At 47.4% G+C, this 16,204-nt stretch overlaps 1 protein-coding gene across 3 annotated transcripts in view; it reads left to right on the top strand.

Moving 5' to 3' along the window:
- LOC140426275 (riboflavin-binding protein-like) overlaps positions 1-15,758 on the top strand; it is a 54,049-nt gene extending 38,291 nt beyond the window's left edge. Inside the window, exons 6-8 of one of the 3 annotated variants that reach the window (XM_072510832.1) lie at positions 13,736-13,979; positions 14,781-14,814; positions 15,629-15,758. In XM_072510832.1, coding sequence (XP_072366933.1) covers positions 13,736-13,979; positions 14,781-14,814; position 15,629 — 279 coding nt within the window. In that variant the 3' untranslated portion in view covers positions 15,630-15,758. Of the gene's footprint in view, positions 1-13,735; positions 13,992-14,780; positions 14,815-15,628 lie in introns of all 3 variants that reach the window. The other 2 variants (XM_072510833.1, XM_072510835.1) reach the window with 2 other exon arrangements.
- Positions 15,759-16,204: the final 446 nt, after the last annotated feature.

The following is a 16,204-nucleotide window of genomic DNA, read 5'->3' as shown; positions in this document are numbered from 1 at the left end:
TGTGAGGAGATCAGTTCAGTCCATAAGAGGGACATTCAGGAGCGTGGTAACAGTGGAGAAGCTGTTTTTGAACCTGTTAGTGCGTGTTCTCAGACTTTTATATCTCCTGCCCAATGGAAGAAGTTGGAAGAGAGAATAACCCGGGTGGGATGGGGCTTTGATAATGCTGCCCGCTTTCCCAAGACAGTGGGGTGTAGACAGAATCAATGGAAGGGAGGACGGTTCGCATGATGGGTGGGCTGTGTTCACGACTCTCTGTAGAATCGGTCTTGGGCCGAGCAGTTGCCATACCAGGCTGAGATGCAGCCAGATGGGATGCTTTCTATGGTGCATCTGTAAAAATTGGTAAGAGTCAATGTGGACATGCCGAATTTCCTTAGTTTCTTGAGGAAGTATAGGCGCTTGTGCTTTCTTGGTGGTAGCGTCGACGTGGGTGGATCAGGATAGATTGTTGGTGATGTGCACACCGAGAAACTTGAAGCTTTCAACTATCTCGGCACCATTGATGCAGACAGGAGTGTGTACAGTACTGTGCTTCCTGAAGTCAATGACCAGCTCCTTAGTTTTGCTGCCATTGAGGGAGAGATTGTTGTCATTACATCACACCACTAGGTTCTCTGTCTCCCTTCTGTACTCTGATTCATCGCTGTTCGAGATCCGACCCACTACTGTCGAGTAATCAGCAAACTTGTAGATGGAATTGGAGCCAAATTTTGCCACACAGTAATGTGTGTATAGGGAGTATAGTAGGGGGCGAAGCATGCAGCCTTGTGGAGCCCCAGTCCAGAGAACTATCATGGAGGAGATGTTCTTGTTTATCCTTACTGATTGTGGTCTATGGGTCAGGAAGTCGAGGATCCAGTTGCAGAGGGAGGAGCCAAGTCCTAGGTTTTGGAGTTTTGATATGAGCTTGGCTGGGTTTATGGTATTGAAGGCGAAGCAGTCATCAATGAATAGGAGTCCTTGTTGTCCTTGTCCTTGTTTATAACCTGTCCTTGTTTTTAACCTGTATTGCTTTAAAATGTGTCTGGTTTTCAGATAGCTAGATTTGACTGTAATATGGGCCCAGTTTGGGGACAAATTGGACATTGGGGTTGCAACCAGTCTGGTTTAGCCAAGGACAGTGACTGGGGAAGGTATAGAGTCAGTGGTAAAGGTGCTGAGCTAAAGGTGGAGGAACTCTCAATGTTTAGTTGGAGGAAATTGAGGCTCTTCCAAGGCTGGATGTGATGATAAACGTCTGACAAAACAGAGGCAGCAGATTGATTGAGAGACATGCTGAAGAGGTATAACTGGGTGTTGTCAATACAGTTGAGGATGTGTAATGTGCCATTGTAATAATTGTTCAAACTTTTTGGGGGTTATTTCCTTGCAGTGAAAGGGGCAGAATTCCTACTGGGGAGATTCAGTCAGGCAATTGCAGGAGAGGTGAGCCACTGATTTTGGCTAATGTCTGTTAGCTTGGACCGCTTCAGGGAGGCAATTGCTGAAAATGGAGGACAGTTTAAATTTGTTCTCCATAACTAGAACCACTCTCGTCATCCCGGTACTTTAAAATATTTTGCTCGAAATCATTCCAATGGCACGCATAATCTTGTGAAGGGACGATCTTCATATGCATTCAAATATGAGCAATTTGCTCTTCCTTCTTCTTGAGTTCTCTGCTCGAAGGCAGATCCTTGGCACTTGTCTGCTTAACCATGGCAAAGTGCCATGATTTTTTACCATTGGCAGGGTGTGGAAGTAGACCCGATTCTACATTCAACCAGAACTGGGATCGAACCTTATTCTGTTGAATTTAATTTGATCCAGAAGTTAGTCGTCTAAACTAACTGGCTTCCCTCTACTCTTCCTATGAGGTTGTAAAAACGTAAGAGGTACATATCAGGAGAAATGGCAGTAACTGTAGGCTGTTGGCAGGTTCGCCAGGGTCTTGGCTAGACCAGTGTGGAAATAATATATTGTGTAGCGCACATTAGTTAATGCTGGGTATGCATTTGATTTTCTTGGAACATTTGGGAGACTTGGAACGTTTTTGTTGCTCTGCAGATACAATGGTCATCTCCAGTAGAAACAAGCATGGGTATCTGCCAGAGTTCTTCCACGCTGCACAGCAGGATACATTCCTGCAGGATACCTCTCTGCCAGGGTTTATCTCCCAAAGCAAGACATGGCTCAGCTCGACATTCTGTAAAATGTCACACACCAGGAATATATTCACTGCTTCACAGGAACTCAGAATTCTGAACAAAATTAAAATATTTCCATATATGCCTGTGGCAAAGCTGCACGGTTAATTTGACTGTCAAATTTCACACACACCCTCCCTCCCCAAGACAGATTCATTTGTCTGGAGCCTATCCTTATAATCTTTGGTTGAAATATAGTTAACCATCTTTCTGAGCAAGGATTGCCAGACCATGCACTTGGACTCTGGGCTTGCAATTCCACACCAAAGTGCACATTTTCTTCTCCAACCATAAAACTCAAATGGATATCTGTCTTCATTACAATTGCCTCTGACTGTACTCTCACCCAGCACATGCACATGGAAAACTTTTTCCATGTAAGTAATCAGGGACCCTCAACGGTCTCATTATTTGTTTATTTATCTGGCCATAAAACAGGAAATCACTACCACTCTTGATAAAAATGTTCACTGTGGCTAAGAGACATGCAGTGCAGACTGTGCATAGATAGCAACCCATGGCGCTGCCTGCCCCGAGGGAAACCAATGTAAGTTTGCAAACAGATTTCTCTTCATCGTTTTCTTTACAAATATCACAACTAATGTCCCTTCTAAATATTCTCATTGTGCATGGCCAGCATCTCTAATTTTTTTGTGCACAGCTATCATCATGATACCTGAAAGTGTCAGACTTTGGAGAACACACTTCGCGACCGACTAGTTTGTGGCTTCCGAAATGAAGCCATTCAAAGGTGAGTGAAGGGATATTAATTCTAAAATCTATGATTGAAATTGCTACGTCTATGGAACTTGCTGTGAGAGAAGCTTCGCTGATTGGAGTTTGAGCTAAAGTCCATGAGATGCAGTCTGTGAGAAGCAGGTCCACCAAGAACATTCCATGTTATCACTGCAACCAAGTGGGACATATGGTTGGAAATATTTGGAGCAAGGAGAACAAATGCGTGGTCAAGCTGGTCATATTGCCAAGGCATGTTAGTCATGCCAATCTTCAGCACAAAAGAAGTGTACCAAGAAAACTACTGCAAAGTCTACAGGCCAAGTTAACCAGTTAAATGATCTAACTGAAGACTCACCATGTACCAAAGTGTCAAGTAGGCTTAAGGAATTTAAGCTCAGCGTTCTAGCAACACAAGGAGACCAACAACGATGGGCGGCATGGTAGCACAGTGGTTAGCACTGTTGCTTAGCTAGGGTTCCAGATTCGATTCCCAGCTGGGTCACTGTCTGTGCGGAGTCTGCATTTTCTCCCCCTGGCTGCGTGGGTTTCCTCCGGGTACTCTGATTTCCTCCCACAAGTCCCGAATGACGTGCTTGTTAGGTGAATTGTACATTCTGAATTCTCCCTCCGTGTACCCGAACAGGCGCCAGAATGTGGAGATTAGGGGCTTTTCACAGTAACTTCATTGCAGTGTTAATGTAAGCCTACTTGTGACAATAAATTATTATTATTCTACATCTGTACAAAATTAAATGGGAACACTATTAAGATGGAAGTGGATATGGACACTACCATTGGAACCATCTGATGTGGTCTTGAGGATATATACCGATGAAGCTGTGTCACTGAAGGGCTTCATCAAGGTCACTGGAAGAGTTTATAAAAAGAAAGTGGAGTTGCCTCTTCACAATGTTCAAGGAAACTTTCCAGAATTGTTAAGGAAGATTATGCTAAACTGGGGCATCGTGAACCAACTTGTTGGTCCTATGAACAATCTTCAACGACTTCTGAGAAAGTATGCAAAGGTATTTTGCACACTTGGATCCATGTCTGGAGTCGAAATTAATCTTAAGATAAAGGCAGACAGGGTGCCGATGTGTTTGAAAGCACATACCATGCCCTATGCTATTTGACCTAGAATGGAAGAACTCAAGAGGTTGTTGAAGACAGGTGTCGTTGAGCCTGTCACCACCAGCAATTGGGCAATCCCAATTATCCCCGTCTTAAAGAAAGATGGTTCAATACAAATATGCGGGTATTTCAAAACTTTTATAAACCCTGCATTATGTGCTAATCAATACCCTTTAGAACTTATCGAAGATCTTTTTGCGGGACTCTCAGGAGGCCAAAAACTTAGCAAAATTGATCTCTCCCAAGTCTGTCTTCAAATGAATGTAGCTAGTGAATCTCAACTGTTAGATAAAGGAAACTGTCGTGACATGGATGACCGACTGGTAGAAGGGGCCGACACCGAACTGGACGCAACAAGAATGAAGTGGGAGGAGGACCTGGGGATCGAAATAGGGTGCGGACTCTGGAGCGAAACTTTGCCCCTCGCACCTTAAACCTATGCCTCCTAGTAATTGACCCCTCTACCCTGGGTAAAAGTCTCTGACTATCCACTCTGTCTATGTCTACCATTCACTGAATATTCCCTACCTGTGTTAGACCTTCCAAAATGCATTACCTCACCTTTGTCCGGATTAAACTCCATCTGCCATCTCTCTGCCCGTCTCCAAACAATCTAAATCCTGCTGTATCCTCTGACAGTCCTCATCGCTATCCGCAATTCCACCAACCTTTGTGTCGTCCGCAAACTTACTAATCAGACCAGTTACATTTTCCTCCAAATCATTTATATATACTACGAACAGCAAAGGTCCCAGCACTGATCCCTGCAGAACACCACTAGTCACAGCCCTCCAATCAGAAAAGCATCCTTCCATTGCTACTCTCTGCCTTCTATGACCTAGCCAGTTCTGTATCCATCTTGCCAGCTCACCCCTGATCCCGTGTGACTTCGCCTTTTGTACCAGTCTGCCATGAGGGAACTTGTCAAAGGCCTTACTGAATTCCATACAGACAACATCCACTGCCCAACCTGCATCAATCATCTTTGTGACCTCCTCGAAAAACTCTATCAAGTTAGTGAGACACGACCTCCCCTTCACAAAACCGTGCTGCCTCTCGCTAATACGACCACTTGCTTCCAAATGGGAGTAGATCCTGTCTCGAAGAATTCTCTCCAGTAATTTCCCGACCACTGACGTAAGGCTCACCGGCCTGTAGTTCCCTGGATTATCCTTGCTACCCTTCTTAAACAAAGGAACAACATTGGCTATTCTCCAGTCCTCCGGGACAGCACCTGAAGACAGTGTGGATCCAAAGGTTTCTGTCAAGGCCTCAGCAATTTCCGCTCTAGCCTCCTTCAGTATTCTGGGGTAGATCCCATCAGGCCCTGGGGACTTATTTACCGTAATATTTTTCAAGACGCCCAACACCTCGTCTTTTTGGATCTCAATGTGACCCAGGCTACCTACACACCCTTCTCCAGACTCAACATCCACCAATTCCTTCTCTTTGTTGAATACTGATACAAAGTATTAATTTAGTACCTCGCCCATTTCCTCTGGCTCCACACATAGATTCCCTCCCCTGTCCTTCAGTGGGCCAACCTTTCTCTGGCTACCCTCTTGCTTACTTGTGATTTAACTGGTTTCTCTACAGCTCTCATTGTTTAAGTTTCGAGCTCAGAGACAGTAAGTCTCAGTTCATAGTTTTGAAATGAAATGAAATGAAAATCGCTTATTGTCACAAGTAGGCTTCAAATGAAGTTACTATGAAAAGCCCCTAGTCGCCACATTCCGGCGCCTTTTCGGGTAGGCTGTTACGGGAATTGAACCGTGCTGCTGGCTTGCCTTGGTCTGCTTTCAAAGCCAGCGATTTAGCCCTGTGCTAAACAGCCCCATGGTTTTTGAATTTTGAGTAAGTCCACAAAGAGTAGATGTGAATTCCGTTGATGGTTTCCATCTTGGTATGTTCATTTAAGGTGGCACTCTACCCATCGTCAATCAATTAAGATCTTACATGAGACTGGAGGTAGTCTGTGTAGAAATTGCAAAAGTCACCCGACCCTCAGTAGCCATTTTAACAGCCTTTTTAATGTCCACTTTTAAAGAAAAAGCAGTTCCAGAAAATCTGTACTGAATACAATCGGCATTTAGAGTTATGACTATGAAATGCATTTACAGGGCTTGACAATAGCAACAATGTGCAATGATTATTATTTTCCCCTAGTTCTTTAGAGGTCAATTAACTCAAATTTGCTTTGTTTGTTACTCTTTACATTGACTTCCTGTCAGTGAAATAAAACAGCTTAATGACTAATATCTGACCCCCATCCCATCCAATGTTTCACAATCTGCCCTTAAAATATTTGAGTCATTTTCTTGCTCTTTATGGTATTCTCATACAAAATGGCTGTCATGTTTGCCTGCACAACACATTGGATTTCAAAAGAGTTCATTATTTGTCAAGTTTTGTGGAACATTTCTGTGAGATGTAATACGGCATTACATAAATGCAGATGTTTATTTATACCTTTTTGTTTCGTGCCCCTTAGCTGATCAAAGTGCTTTATTTGATGTCCTTCACTGGGACTTTGTATTAACTTCCAAAGAACATCCTTTGAACTGCTTGTTTGCCCATTCACCCCACCATGCACCCAGCATGCAATATCTGTATCTATTCTTGCTCAACAAAAGAGATAGATTTCACATCATCACTTAGAGGGTTTGCCCAACTCCAATATTTTGGTTATTTTTGTGAAAATAATAATAATAATTGTAGCTCTGGAAAAAGCGGAAGAGATTGGCAGATTCCTTGTTTCCGTCTGTTAAAATTGGGTATAATTACATAAACCCGGCCTGTCCAACCTTTTCGTATGGTGGGAGGCCACGTTTAAAAAATGTTCTCACTCAAGTGGCCAATGTGCAAATTTCTGAAGGAAGAACTGAAACCGCAATTCTCTTCCCTTTCTGTCCATAATCAGTGTGTATGTTTCTCAGCCCCAAGGTGCGGTATCAAATTGGAATAACCAGCATCAAGCTTTCATGATTTAAGAGAATTATTTATTGACGCATTCACCCTAAAGTCACACACACACTCAAGAAAAAACAGAGGAGAGTGCATTTTACCAACATAGCACAACATTAAACATGAACTTTAAAAAAAAATCTGAGGAATGAAAAGAAACAGACAAAACAATGAGTAATAAATAAAGATGAGTATTAGGTTATAATATGGTGAGGGTATGTGTGTCTGGCTAAACCCCAGCCTCACTCATTCACCCACGGAAAGTGGATCAGAGTGCATGATGGTGTGTGAGGGTGAATGAAAACCCTAATGCTGGGCGTGAGCCAGACACACTCTGCTCCTGTGCACACACTCCCCTCACACACACTCGCTCTACACAAACCCATTCCCCCCAAACTCGCAACCTCTCCGCTCCCCACAAACCCACTCCACCCAAACGCACCACCATTCCCCAAACTCGCCCCTCTCCCCCACCTTGCCCCCTCTCCCTCAAGGACCTCCTCTTCCTTATGCCCAACCCCCACACCTATGCCCTCCTCTCGGTGACATCCCCCTCTGACTCATGCCACCCTCTCCCTCATGCCTCTTCGCCCCCTCACGTTCCCCCCAACACCCCTCTCCCTTATGCTCCCTTCTCCCTCATGTCCCCCTCTCCCATGCCCCTATGTCCCCCTTCCTTATGCCCCCTTTCCATCATGCACCCTTCTCCCTCATACACCCTCTCCCTCAGACCCCCCACTCCCTAATGCCCCTCTTTCTCACGCCCCCTCAAGCTCTCTCATCCCCTCCTTTACATCTCCCATTCCCTCCCTCACATTTACCATTCCCTCCCTCACATCTCTCATCCCTTCACCCCCTCTCGCACACCTCATTACCTTCCTCACAACCCTCATTCCTCCCTCACCTTGTGGTAGTCACCACTGATGTATATATTGTATATATAGGATGTTGATATAGGTGCTTTATGCTAAGGCCCCTGTACTACAGGTACGGGGGTAGATCCCTGCCTGCTGGCTCCGCCCAGTAGGCAAAGTATAAATATGTGTGCTCCCAGTACAGCAGCCATTTTGTCAGCTGCTGTAGGAGGCCACACATCTCAGTGTAATAAAGCCTCGATTACATCCTACTCTCGTCTTTGTGTAATTGATCGTGCATCAATTTATTACACTGAGTTTTTCAGAAGATGGACCTCCGCATCAAGCCGGATCGCCTGCAGCTGCATCCGCAATCAGACAACGCCAAAAGGACTTTGACCATTGGCTAGCCTGTTTTGAAGCGTATGTCGGGTCTGTCCATGACGAAATTCCAGAAGCCCAGAAGCTCCAGATCCTTTACACGCGGCTCCAACGTCTTTCCACTTGTCCAGGATGCGCCAACCTATGCAGAGGCCATGCGCTACTGAAGGAAAACTACCCTCAGCGGACTAACACACTCTACGCCAGGCACCTCCTCTCCACGCGGCGTCAACTTCCCGGTGAGTCGGTGGAAGATTTCTGGCGCGCCCTGCTCCCCCTAGTTAGAGACTGTGACTGTCAGGCCGTTTCGGTCACGGAACACTCAAATTTGCTAATGAGAGACGCATTTGTTATGGGCATAGGGTCTGACTACATCCGCCAGCGCCTCTTAGAGGGGGCCACGCTCGACCTCGCGGCGACCAAAAAACTAGCGCTTTTACTTACGGTCGCATCACGCAACATTCAGGCCTATGCCCCCGACCGCGCGGCCCACCCCCCCCTCCCCCCCCCGTGCATCGTGGACTCTGCAGACGCCGCCCCATCGTGGACCCCATCAGGGACCGCCCTCAGCCAATCCCACGCCTGTGCTGCGTGGCAGCCAATCAACCCCGGGGGACTCAAATGCTACTTCTGTGGGCAGGCAAAACACCCCAGACAGCGCTGCCCGGCGCGGAGCTCCCTCTGCAAGGCCTGCAGTGTGCCAGGCCCGCTCAATCGCCGCTATTGTCCCAGCAACCCCCACGTGCCGCCAGTGGGCACCGCCATCTTCTCCGCCTAGTACTATGTGCGGCCAGTGGACGCCGCCAGATTGCTCGACTCACGATACGTGCGGCCCGTGGGCGCCGCCATCTTACCCGATTCAGGACCCATGCCCGTCGGGCACCGCATCTGGCCGTTCATCGCCTGCAACCGCCAACGACCAGCCGCGTCTCGCCTCGGTCACGATTGACCAGTCTCGACCACACAACCTCACGACTGCTTCAACTAAAGTCAACGGGCACGAGATCTCCTACCTGCTGGACTCCGGGAGCACAGAGCTTCATTCACCCCGATACGGTAAGGCGCTGCTCCCTCGTGGTACACCCCGCCAACCAGAGAATCTCCCTGGCCTCCGAGTCCCACTCCGTGGCGATCCGGGGGTACTGCATCGCCACTGTCACTGTCCAGGGCGTGGAGTTCAGCGGCTTCCGCCTCTACGTCCTCCTCTGCGCTGCCTTGCTACTCAGCCTGGACTTCCAGTGCAACCTCCAGAGCCTCACCCTGAAATTTGGCGGGCCCCTACCACCCCTTACTGTGTGTGGCCTCACGACCCTTAAGGTTGACCCACCTTCCCTTTTTGCAAACCTAACCCCGGATTGCAAACCCGTCGCCACCAGGAGCAGACGTTACAGCGCCCAGGACAGGACCTTCATCAGGTCTGACTTCCACCGGCTGCTTCGGGAAGGCATCATCGAGGCCAGCAATAGCCCCTGGAGAGCCCAAGTGGTAGTGGTCAAAACTGGGGAGAAAAACAGGATGGTCGTTGACGACAGTCAGACCATCAATTGGTACACACAGCTCGACACGTACGCCCTCCCACGCATATCTGATATGCTCAATCAGATTGCACAGTACCGGGTCTTCTCGACAGTGAACCTGAAATCTGCTGATCACCAGCTCCCCATCCGCAAGGCAGACCGCCCATATACTGCGTTCGAGGCAGACGGCCGCCTTCTTCACTGTCTTAGGGTTCCCTTCAGCGTCACCAACGGGGTCTCGGTCTTCCAACGGGAGATGGACCAAATGGTTGACCGGTACAGGCTGCGGGCCACTTTCCCGTACCTGGAGAATGTCACCGTCTGCGGCCACAATCAGCAGGACCATGACGCCAACCGTGCCAAGTTTCTCCACACCGCCACTCTCCTCAACCTCACGTATAACAAGGAGAACCACTTAGCCATCCTTGGCGATGTGATCCAGAACGGAGTTCTGGGGTCCGACCCCGAACGCATGCTCCCCCCTCATGGAACTCCCACTGCCCCAAGGCCCTCAAATGTTGCCTGGGGTCCTTTTCGTGTTACGCCCAGTGGGTCGCAAACTATGCTGACAAGGCCCACCCACTCATTCATTCCACTATTCTTCCTCTGACGGCCGAGGCTCACCAAGCCTTTAACCGTATCATGGCCGACATCGCCAAGGCCGCGATGCACGCGGTCGACGAGACGCTCCCCTTCCAAGTCGAGAGCGATGCAACAGACGTCGCTCTGGCCGCCACCCTCAACCAGGCAGGCAGGCCCGTGGCATTCTTTTCCCGCACCCTCCATGCATGGAGGCATTACCTGGCTGGCAGGAGATACACTCTCCTCACTGACCAATGGTCGGTTGCCTTCATGTTTAATAACACACAGCGGGGCAAGATCAAAAACGATAAAATCTTGAGGTGGAGGATCGAGCTCTCCATCTACAATTATGAGATTTTGTATCGCCCCGGGAAGCTCAACGAGCCCCCCGATGCCCTATCCTGAGGTACATGTGCCAGCGCACAAGTGAACCGACTCCGGACCCTGCACGACAACCTGTCACCCAGGGGTCACACGTTTTTACCATTTCGTCAAGGCCCGCAATCTGCCCTACTCCATCGAGGAAGTCAGGGCGATCACCAGAGACTGCCAGGTCTGCATGGAGTGTAAACCGCACTTCTACCGGCCAGACCTGGTGAAGGCCTCCCGCCCCTTTGAACGCCTCAGCGTGGACTTCAAATGGCCCCTCCCCTCCACCAACCGCAACACGTACTTTCTCAGTGTGGTCGATGAATATTCCCGATTCCCCTTTGCTGTCCCATGACCCGACGTGACGTCTGCCACCGGCATCAAAGCCCTCAACACCATGTTCGCTCTGTTCGGCTTCCTACGTCCACAGCGACCGGGGATCCTCATTCATGAGCAATGAGCTACGCCAGTACCTGCTCAACAGGGGCATTGCCTTGAGCAAGATGACCAGCTACAACCCCAGGGGAAACGGGCAGGTGGAGAGGAAGAATGGGATGGTCTGGAGGGCTATCCAGCTGGCCCTACAGTCCAGAAATCTCCCGGCCTCCCGCTGGCAGGAGGTCCTCCCTGACGCACTTCACTCCATTCGGTCGTTCCTGTGCACCGCGACTAATGAAATCCCCCATGAATGTCTCTTTGCCTTCCCTAGGAAGTCCACCTCCGGGGTTTCGCTCCCGACATGGTTGGCAGCTCCAGGACCCGTTCTCCTCGTAGACACGTTCGACTCCACAAGGTGGGCCCGTTGGTTGAGAGGGTACAGCTACTTCACGCTAACCCTCAGTACTCCTACGTAGCGTACCCCGATGGCCGCCAAGACACAGTCCCCCTCAGGGACCTGGCACCAGCTGGTTCCACCCCCCCCCCCTCCGACCCGGCACCACCCCCCCCGGCACACCCCACCGCAGTCCCCGCCCTGGAACAATCCATCCTCCCCTTGCTCACACCCGGGGATGAAGAGGATTTCGACACGCTCCCGGAGTCACCGAAGACCAAGCCGCCGCCGGAGTCGCCACCAGCACTGCGGCTCTCTCATTGACAGATCAAGGGACCGGTCCGCCTGAATTTGTAATATTATCTGTACTTTTAAAACACAACTTTCTGCATATAGTTCTCCACCACCCCCGCCGGACTCATTTTCTTAACAGGGGGTGAATGTGGTAGTCACCATTGATGTATATATTGTATATATAGGATGTTGATTTGGGTGCTTTACCGTAAGGCCCCTGTACTACAGGTACGGGGGTAGGTTCCTGCCTGCTGGCTCCGCCCAGTAAGCGGAGTATAAATATGTGTGCTCCCAGTACAGCAGCCATTTCATCAGCTGCTGGAGGAGGCCACACATCTCAGTGTAATAAAGCCTTGATTACATCCTACTCTCGTCTTTGTGTAATTGATCGTGCATCACACCTCTCCCTCTCTGAATCCCTATTCACTCACTTACTCAGATGCCAGTGGACCCCCGGGCCCACTGCTCGGCTCCCTGCCCCTTGTCTCTCTGGTGCTTAGCTCCCTAGAACTTGCTTCTCATCTCCCCGACATCAACACCTCATGCACAAACTCACCCCTGCTGGTGTATTCTGCTCCTCCAATCACAAACTGTTTCTATCCCACGCTTGCCGCTGATAGGCTCACGGGTGCAAATACAGGAGAGAAATGGCCTGTGATTAGAGCTGCAGATCTATGCAGAATCTTCCATTCAAACTGTTTGACCAGGGTTTTGAAAACTGGCACCGAGGGCTGCATAGACAGACTCATGGGTCACATCTGGCCCATGAGCCATATGTTGGATAAGCCGACATAGATAGTCATCACTCTCCAGAGCACATTGCTTGAAGATGATAGAAAAACAATTAACTCCTTCAAAAAGAGCTGGATAAATAGTTGGTAGAGAATGAGACTGGAGGATAAAATATAGATTATTTATCAAATACTTGTTGGGACAGATGTTTCTTGTACTGTTCAGAACATAAAATATCTAATTGTTGAAAGTAACTTTTCAGAGTTGAATACTGTCGTTGGAATGGTAATGCGAACTTTCACTTGTTTTCTTTGGGTGTCAAATAAAAATTCCCTTGGAGGATTGAAGAGACTGTGTTCGGATAAATTGGTGTGTATAAGGAATGGGCTGGATGATCTTTTGTCATGCTTTCTTATGCACATGCTTGTTGTCAATAAATGTATTTGTTAGTTTAAAATCATAAAATGTAACTTATTGTAAGGGTTTGTTCTGTTCATTCGGTCTCACAAAGAGATCCAGGGCTTGTAAGGTTCAATGTTTGTTGGTAATGCATATGTAGATACACATATGTACAAAGGACAGCCCAGACTATGTGCTAACTCCATGCTTACTTCTACATAGTTCTTTTTTATTTCTTAAATTTAGAGTACCCAATTCATTTTTCCAATTAAGGGACAATTTAGCATGGTCATTCCACCTAGCTTGCACATCTTTGGGTTGTGGGGGGCGAAACCCACACAAACATGGGGAGAATGAGCAAACTCCACACGGACAGTGACCCAGAGCCGGGATCGAACCTGGGACCTCGGCGCCGTGAGGCAGCAATGCTAACCACTGCGCCATCATGCTGCCCTTTGCTTACTTCTAAATAGGTCTCTGCACACTCTTAGACTGACACAGCTCCCTTGTCAAGTGACCCTTTAAGATCACACTGTGGATAGTACTGAACTCCAGTCCCACATTACCCCTTGCTATGCCAAAACTCACCATGGGCAAAGAGAAAAGTTAAACAGATATCTTACAGTCCCTATTCGTGTTATTACAATTATCCGTCTGATGATGATTTTGTTGCTGATGAATCTCATTCACTATTCTGCATCTTCAAGCAATTGCATCTTTAATGCACATAACCAATTGGAATTGATATTCTTCATAAAAAAGTGTAATATGATGACCACCTGCCTGTTAACACTCAAATTATTCTTTCTGCAGATGTATAAGGATGGCAAGGACCTCTGTGTTAACATGTGGGGTGCAACATTCAAGGTGATTTCATGCCCATGTCACTGTCTGATGATGGATGATGATGATAATAATATGATCCAATATCTGATCCACCAAAGAAGAACACCGGCTCCAGTGGAGGTCTTGCACAGAGAACCCATGAAAGCACCTTTCTGTCAGCGGAGACAAACAGATCTGCTTGAAAGGAGAGAGAGGGCAAAGACAAAAAAAGGTACAAAACAGTGTAAGTATTTGTGGATTGCAATTAAACTTTCAAAAAATGTACCTTGTCATAAAATATGCATTTTTCTGTTCGAAATATAATGGCACAGTGGTTTGCACTGCACAGGGCCAGGGTTCAATTCTGTCCTGGAGTGACTGTCTGTGGGGTGTTTGCACGTTCTCTCCGAGTCTGCGTGGGTTTCCTCCGGGTGCTCCAGTTTCCTACCAAAATCCAAAGATGTGCCTGTTAGGTGGATTGACCATGTTAAATTGCCCCTTAGTGTCCAAATTACAGAGATGGGATGGGGGAGGTGGCGTAGGGAGGGCGCTCTTTCAGAGGGTCGGTGCGGACTCGATTGGCCGAATGGTCTCCTTCTGCACTGTTTGGATTCTATGAATTACCATTTGAAATCGGTGGAACTGATCACTGTTTTTTAAAATAAATTTAGAGCACCCAATTATTTTTTTCCAATTAAGGGCAATTTAACGTGGCCAATTCACCTACGCTGCACATCTTTGAGTTGTGAGGGTGAGTCCCATGCAAATACCGGGAGAATGTGCAAACTCCACACTGGCAGTGACCCGGGGTCGGGATCGAACCCGGGTCCTCGGCACATTAGGCAGCAGTGCTAACCACTGCGCCCCCGTGCCGCCCCAGAACTGAACAATATTAACTCTGGTTGTTGATAACAGTCACGCATTGTCGGACTAAGAGTTTTGCAACAGGGAAATGTATTTCCCTATCTTAGCTCATTACTACTTACGTTGTTTTGCAATTTTCTTACCATTTTATCCCTGATAACTTTAACAGGAATGGATCAGAATCATGGCACGGTTCCCACTTAGTAAGTTTATTTTCCATCCTCATTGCTGGATCTTTTTATACAATTTTTAAGTGGCTTGTTCACAGTCTTAGTCATTAAGACATCTATTTGAGATATCTATTTCGCCAACTTATCAATGAAGCCCTATATATTTTCAAAGCCTACTAATGATGTTATACATCACTGGCCAACCAATGTGAGGCATATTCTCTGCTGTGTATTCATGAGAGAGGAGATATCCCATTTAATGCCAAGAAGAACCATGTGAGTTCAGGTTGACTTAAGTTAATGTTGCAAGGCTGATCCTGATTTAGCTGGGAAATGGCACAGCTGAACATTTCATGGGTTCTCTGTGCAAGACCTCCACTGGAGCCATTCGTGGCCTGAATGGTAATGTACATAGCAACCTGCTGCTCAGGTTTTCCACACACTATTTGGCAATGTTTCAGCAACATTCCTTCTTATTATGCCACCAAAGATATTTTTAGGTATTATTTACTTTAACTTTTAACTGAATGATGTAATAAAATCAACAGATCAAGCCATCTCAGCCGGGGCAGGGGCAAGTAGACAGGATGAAAATGATTAAATTAATTCTGCACCAGACGATTTGTGGAGAACTATCAAAGTTACTAATTCACATCCCAAGAGATGTGAATTTAAAGTGTGAAATAGTTCAAGAGCATCAAATCACAGCCTTCAGCAAGGCTTATGCTTCTCAGATCAAACCATATTTCCTGGATACTGTTGTTTAATTTATGTCTGTTAATTGAATTGCTTTCCAACATGCTTTATTATTTTATAATAATGTTACCCATATATTTCTTTCACTTAGAGCACCTTGAAGAGCGGAAGATGCTTCTGATTAGGGAGTTACTTGAAGAAACAGTTCTAACACCGCCAGCTATGTATGTGAGGAATTTGTCAAATAAAGAATGTCAAAAAAATGCTTTTTTAAATTTACTTATTTCAAAGTTCCATTTTGAGCACGTCGGGGATGTTTCTTGACGGACGCATTGGCGAGATCGTGGCCTGTATTTAACAGCACCATTACTGGCTGCCTTGCCTGACTCGCGCCTCAGCGTTCACATTGCTAACAAGAGGGAACTGCTTTTAAACTCTCCCTCACCACTTACTCTCATTCAACACGTGGCAGCACGCAGACCCGCTCCTCATTTTGAGAATGGCGAACTCACAAGGCTTCTCGATGCCATTGATGTGAAACGGGACATTCTGTTCCCGCGAGAGGGTCGGAGGACGAGTGGCAGCGGCTGTCAGTGAGAGCAGCATGACCAGGAGGACCGCCATCCAACGACCTCCACAGAGCTGCAAGGGTAGGTTACCACCTCTTTCTTGGCATCGGTTCCACCTTTCACCCTCAAATTCACAACCCTCCCCATCATCCCCCCAC

The sequence above is a fragment of the Scyliorhinus torazame genome, chromosome 7, assembly GCF_047496885.1.
Source record: "Scyliorhinus torazame isolate Kashiwa2021f chromosome 7, sScyTor2.1, whole genome shotgun sequence".
Lineage (NCBI taxonomy): Eukaryota > Metazoa > Chordata > Chondrichthyes > Carcharhiniformes > Scyliorhinidae > Scyliorhinus > Scyliorhinus torazame.
Note: the sequence above shows the minus strand (reverse complement) of the source record. Positions and strands in the feature narration are given on the sequence as shown.